The sequence below is a fragment of the Phoenix dactylifera genome, unplaced genomic scaffold, assembly GCF_009389715.1.
Source record: "Phoenix dactylifera cultivar Barhee BC4 unplaced genomic scaffold, palm_55x_up_171113_PBpolish2nd_filt_p 000768F, whole genome shotgun sequence".
Taxonomy (NCBI): Eukaryota; Viridiplantae; Streptophyta; class Magnoliopsida; order Arecales; family Arecaceae; genus Phoenix; species Phoenix dactylifera.
In genome coordinates this window covers 211031-217357 of record NW_024068139.1, presented here as the reverse complement: position 1 = coordinate 217357, position 6327 = coordinate 211031, and the positions used below count along the sequence as shown (strand labels likewise).

Here is a 6327-nt window from a genome sequence, read left to right as displayed (position 1 = left end):
TAATTGCAGGCTGCCCGAGCTATCCACTATTAGAACTGTCAGTTCTTGTCGATACGTGCTAATTGTTCTCCTCGGCTGATTGGTTTCTTTACTAGTGACTCTTCGACTGATCGTCTCTTCGGCTAAGGCCGAAGTCATTCTCCTCGCTTTATGTCAGAGATCAATGAGGTCGGTCTGGCCTGAGGTCGAGGTGGCCAGTATTTTCCCCATCAAAAACAATACTAATATAAATAATATAATTATAATTTGTGTAATATATATTATATTATCTAATTGATAATAAATCGTTATAGTATATTTTCAATCAATAATTATTAGTCAAACGCATAAATAGGACTCGGGAAAGTGATACCCTAGCTTCCCTCCGTATCAGTGTGGGAATAGGCTGGATGTGAATCTGATACATCCCCCCGCCTCTCAATTCCACTCAGCCAAACATGGCCATTGTGTATCTGTTTTGTCCCCTCTCCACCTGTCATCTTTTCTACCAACATGCCTATGTAAACCATCGAGGCCCAACAAAACATGGCCCTCCTTACTACAAATATACAGTGTCTGCCCCTAACTTTTCTCCCCACATAGTCTAACATCCATTATGATCCTAACCTCAAGTTCTTATCTAATTGGTTTAATAGATCACTACAATTCTAATATGGTTTTAATGCACTAATATATATTTTTCTTAAAAAATAATGCATTAATATAATTTTGATAAATTCGAATGGCTAAGCCACGATAAGTTATAAGTTACCATTATCTTTTTCCATGTGCATGTGCATTATTTGTACATGCATTGCGTTGAACCAAACCTGAGCTCGCTGGTGCTGTTTTGGTTTGGTTTGGACATTTTTTGGTCGATCCCTATTCCAAAGTTAACAACAAATCAAGGTCAATTCAATTTTAACTTCCGCTCTAAGAAACCAACTTAGGCCATGCCTACCCTATATGGATCTAAAAAGCAGCCCTTTATCACCTGGTGCTTGCTTAAGTGGCATTACCTCTTGCCTCTTGGGCCAGAGGACAGGTATTCGATTTCGAGTGGCTTTGAACATCGGATTAACAAAGTTCTCGTTCCGTAAGTTTAAACTTAGTCTATTGGGAATGGGAGGCCTGGGCTCTAGCCGAGGTCAGGAGGGGTGGATATAGGTAATGGATCCGGGTCCCAAAAAAGAAGGGCCAAAAAAAAAAAAAGACTAATCCCGTCAGGTTCAACTACGGCTCCTGGTTCCAATTCTGCAACCAACTTCGACCGCTTGAATAGCAAAGCCCTAAAAGCTTAGGCTCCCATCTTGGAGTGCTGGTGTGGTTGTGGATAGCATGCAGTGATTTCCCCTCATAGTCTCCTCCTTTTTTAGAAGGAAAAGCCCACCCTCCCTATAGATATGAATATTTGGTCAAATTAGGTGTTGAGCTTGCCATGTAGAGCTAACATGCACGAATGCGCACAATTTTTTTCCATGCACTCTATCAATCCCACCCAGATCAAGAAATGTGTTGGATTAGAATCAAATTTCAAAAATCAAATCTCAATTGATGAAATCCATTCATGTGTGACCTGCTGGGAAGCTTAATTTGCTTGAATACCTAGGTTTAAATCAAGTCAAACATAAAATTTGGACATAGATACACTCTAAATCCTACTTTAATTGATTTTGATATGTTCTAGACTTGTATCAGAACCATACATTGGAGAGTGCTACAAAAAGGTGCATCAAAGATGAAAAGGACCAATGCATCTTTCTCAGAGCATAAGCAACAACCATTTTCCCTTTTGCGTAGGCTAATTCATGATAATCTGAACTTGCTTTGTCATGTCTCTTTCCGTCAGTCACCTTCTTTTCTAAAGTTTTTTTAGCTTTTTGCACGAGCAGCGCACCCCAGCGCTATCGAAAATGCTTGAAGCTCTTAGACGTACGTCATCTTTACATAATAATTTTCCTCTATTTACCTTTTGTTAATAAGTGTTGCCCGGCTACAATACAAAAAGTTCGGTCCCACATTTAAGTGCTAGCAGATGAAAATAAATAGTTGGTAAATGGTGCGCTGAGTCAATGTGGTTCCGTCATAAACAATGTAGGTCAGAGATGAGTGCACATTTGAATGAGCCATTTCAAAAGAGAATAGCTGAGCAGAAAGAGCTGATGTAGGCTCACTACAGAAAAAAGTGAACTTTTTCAACATTTTTTATATTTTTTACCGACACTTATAAGCATCGGTAAGTATACGTCTGACGCTACCCAAAGCGTCGCCGAAGCGTCTGCGATACCTGAGTGGAAAAATTTTTTTTTGTTGCTTTTCAAAAGCGTCGGCAACTAGTGATTTCCCACGATTTTAAAGCATCGGCGTAGGATTTTTTAATGCCGCTGTAAAGCGTAGAGAGTTGATTTTTTTTTTAAAAAAAATATTGGACCTATAGTAGATGGATTTCGTGTTGCTCTGAAGATTCTCGGCGTTGAAGATAGGCATGTCATCGCCATCTCCGTGCAATCTCTTCTCGGAAGCTCTCCCATCTTCATGTACTGCCATCGCCGATTCCATCTACATCTCAATCAATTGGCAGAGGAGAGAATCACAAAAAAAAAAACAACAATTCAAAGAGAGAATTGGAGAATTGAAAGGAATTAGGGTTTGGGTAAGGGTTTTTGAAGATCCAACCTTCTGTCCCCAAAAATCGCTGGGTTAAGAGTCCAGGTTCTCGTTCGCAACCGCAGAGGAGGGAGGAGAAGAGGAGCTTGGGGCCGGCCGGTCGGCACCGCAGAGGAGGGAGGAAATCTCGGAGCTTGGGGCCGATCAGTCGACGCCGTAGAGGAGGAAAAAGAAGAGGACCTTGGGGTCGATCGGTCGGCGCCATAGAGGAGGGAGGAGAAGAAGACCTTGGGGCCGGTCGGTCGGCACCGTATAGGAGGGAGAAGAAGAGGAGCTTGGGGCCGGTTGGTCGTCGCCAGAGAGGAGGGAGGAGATAGGAGCTTGGGGCCAGTCGCTCAGCACCGAAGAGGAGAGAGGAGGACAGGAGATTGGCTTAGTCGCTGAGCACCGAAGGGAGGAGAAGAGGGAATTGACTGGGCTAGCTAGGGCATCGAGAAAATAAGTATTGGGTAGGTAGAGTTTGTAGCCTATGCCGATACTTTAAAGCGTCATCGCTTGCCGACGTTTTTTAGAAGTATCGGCAAATTTTGGTGCCTTGCCAAACTTTTCTAACGCTCCTTTCTAGCGTCAGAAAAAAGCGTCGGTATTTTCATATTTTATTGTAGTGGCTGTAGTCCACAAAACATTGGCTTGATTCAAAACTGCAACTCAAAATAGTAAGGTCAATTCACAATTGTTATTCATATGGATATGAATATAATTTTTGTTACAAGCTTTCATTATTATCTTTTCTCTGACCTCTGAATTGTGGTATACCATGGAGATGAAATACATGCGTACACTACATGCAAAGGCTGTGTCATACACATGCATGTACATGATGGTTGAGAAAGAGAGAAGGGAAGAGATCGATTATGTGAAGTCCAAGCAAATTGCTTACCTTCATTTTTAAACAACCCGCTCTCTCCTCTCTCAATATCTTAGTCGCCTCCCACATCTCTCCCTCTCGCCCCCTCCCCCCACACCACCCCCCCCCACCCCCCCCCCCCCGCGTATATACTATAATTACCTTGTGAGTGAAGAAAAATGCATCGAAAAGGACAAGAACCGGAGTCAAAGACAAGAACTCTCCAATCCATTTCTCTCGTGGACACCCAAGGGGTCCCCCTCCAAACCGTTGTCTGTCCGACCGAACAACAAACACAGACCTTCCATTCCCTTCTCCCCATCTCCTTCTCCGCATTCTAAGCAAAGCTCACGGCCATCACCATCATCATTACGATCTCCCTCTCCTTTTCTTCTTTCACCTTTCATATAAGCATTCTTAGATATTCCTCTCAGCCCACTTGAAGAAGCCTCACCCCTAGCTACCAGATTTCTCGGAACGCCACCAATGATGAGGAAGCTGGATCCTCCGGCAAAGAACAATCCGACCAATAACAACATCAATGGAGCCAGTAAGCTAAGGAAAGGATTGTGGTCGCCGGAGGAGGATGACAAGCTCATGAGCTACATGCTTAGAAATGGGCAGGGGTGTTGGAGCGACGTCGCGAGGAACGCAGGCCTGCAGAGGTGTGGCAAGAGCTGCCGGCTCCGTTGGATAAATTACCTAAGGCCCGATCTCAAGCGTGGCGCTTTCTCGCCCAAAGAAGAGGAGCTTATCATCCACTTGCATTCTATTCTTGGCAATCGGTTCTCTCTCTCTCTCTCTCTGTGTGTGTAGTTATAGTTATCTATGGAACACTATATGATAATTTGAATGCTTTAGTTCATACATGATAATTTTGGCAATAACTTGCTGAATGTTGCATCCATGCATTAAGCTGTGAACGAAGGCATGCAGCTAGTTTAGACTTGGCGGATGTGTGCATCATTAGGGACCAAAAATATTTAGATTTCTTTATACTTGAAGCATCTAGAGTAACTAGATTATTGCATTTTCCATGCATTATTTCTTGGTGTCCTAGTCATTGCCATCAAATACTTGAAGTACTTGAGTATTACATTAAGCATTACGATCTCCCTCATAATGTAGTCTGAGATGATAATAAAATGAATAGGACATTAGTCTACTTTCCACTTTTTCACAATAATATTGGAGGATTTTTTTTTTAACAAATAGTTGGACCGGAGGAGTTTATTCTCATGTTATTCATCAAAAATTCCAAAATTATGAGCTGAAGACAGACCAGTTAGGTTAGCAGGCGTATGTCAACTCTCTCTTAAACAGCAGTGACTCTTCTATGGGCCTAATTCAAAGTTGATACATTTTGTAGGTGGTCCCAAATTGCAGCACGTTTGCCTGGCCGTACAGACAATGAAATAAAGAATTTTTGGAACTCCACCATTAAAAAGAGGCTGAAGAACTCATCGTCGCCGTCTCCAAACGACAGCGGATCTCCTGAACCTAAGGTTGGCATGGGGGGCCTTGAAACCTTAAACGAACAAGAAATCAAGACAATGTGCATCGATTCAGCGTCTTCATCATCATTTATGCAAGGTTTGTCCATAAGCAACCAGTACGATCTATTGCCTTTGCCCGATGTCAGTTGTGGCATGAATAATGGTCTAGGAACCAGCTACTTCCATGAACCCACATCCTTCCCACAGGTTGGCTTCGGAAATGGGTATTATGGGAGTCATGGTATGATGATGGAGGGAGACCTCGTGGGAGGAGGAGGAGGATGTGAGCTCTTTGTACCTCCTTTAGAGAGTACAAATATAGAGGAGAGTGGCACTAGTAATAATACTACAAGAAATATAAGTGACCCCCACCACAGCAGCAATAATGATGCGAATAAGATTAATAGTGATAATGCTGTTGGGAGTGGGATATATTGGCAGGGTGGAAACATGAAGATGGAGGAGTGGGACTTTGAGGACTTGATGAAAGATGTGACTTCTTTTCCTTTCCTTGATTTCCAAGCCGAATGATTGGGCATTCCAAGGATATAAGCTCTCATGGTTCTTCTCTTTTCCTTCCTCAAATAAAGATTGGCCCTTCTTCTCTCTCTCTCCCACCATTCAAAATGATGTCCAAATTACATCCTCTATGTTGTAGGTTCCCAGGTTGCTCAAATTTTCGAACGCTTAGAAGCTTCTTGGTTCCCCAATGAAGTCCATACCAATAAAGGTCCGGAAAATTTTGATTATGGATGATCCTGAATTTTCTAAAGCTCTCTCTCCATTGTCAGCACCTCTTTGCCTTGAGAATGAAGTTATTATGATAATAACATGGTGTTGGGAGGTTGAAGGGGCATTTTCTTAAAGGAAAATCTTCATGATTGAACAGAATATTAGTAGTTGACGTTCCAACAAAGGTTGCATCAAAGTCGTTACAAGGTGTAATTAGACGTGTACAAAAGGAAACATGGGGAGTGGAAAGCATCGGAAGAGCACATATACCTCTGTAATTTATAGTGGATCATGAGCTCTCTCTCTCTCTCTCTTTCTCTCTCTCTTTCTGTCTCTTCTCTCTTTCATATGCACCAATGTATATAAAATATGCAGCTCCTCATAAAGGAAAGGTAGTTTTGTTGAATAGCTTGCTTCCTTCAAGTTGGGTCAAAAACAGGCATAAACACCTAAAACATTTAAAAGTCTTTCGTTTGGTGGTGACATCTACTTCTCATCATTTGGGTTGTTAGCCATAAAGCTGGATTCCAAGTGCGTCATAATACCTTTTCCATTTGCTAAGACATGGAGCATAACAACCAAATAAAGCAATCATGAGGAATCCGT

General features: G+C 42.2%; 1 protein-coding gene across 1 annotated transcript; it reads left to right on the top strand.

The window, feature by feature from the left end:
* The first annotated feature begins 3779 nt into the window (after positions 1-3779).
* Positions 3780-6127, top strand: LOC120107107 (transcription factor MYB83-like). The gene is made up of 2 exons (XM_039120269.1): positions 3780-4278; positions 4863-6127. Exons 1-2 carry the CDS (start codon positions 3980-3982, stop codon positions 5518-5520), a joined length of 957 nt encoding a protein of 318 aa, XP_038976197.1. The 5' UTR covers positions 3780-3979; the 3' UTR covers positions 5521-6127.
* Positions 6128-6327: the final 200 nt, after the last annotated feature.

Excerpts from the sequence above, each read along its gene's own strand:
- LOC120107107 (XM_039120269.1), top strand. The coding sequence starts at position 3,980 with ATGATGAGGAAGCTGGATCCTCCGGCAAAGAACAATCCGACCAATAAC. Across the intron at positions 4,279-4,862 it reads CATTCTATTCTTGGCAATCG|GTGGTCCCAAATTGCAGCAC; the intron begins GTTCTCTCTCTC and ends TACATTTTGTAG.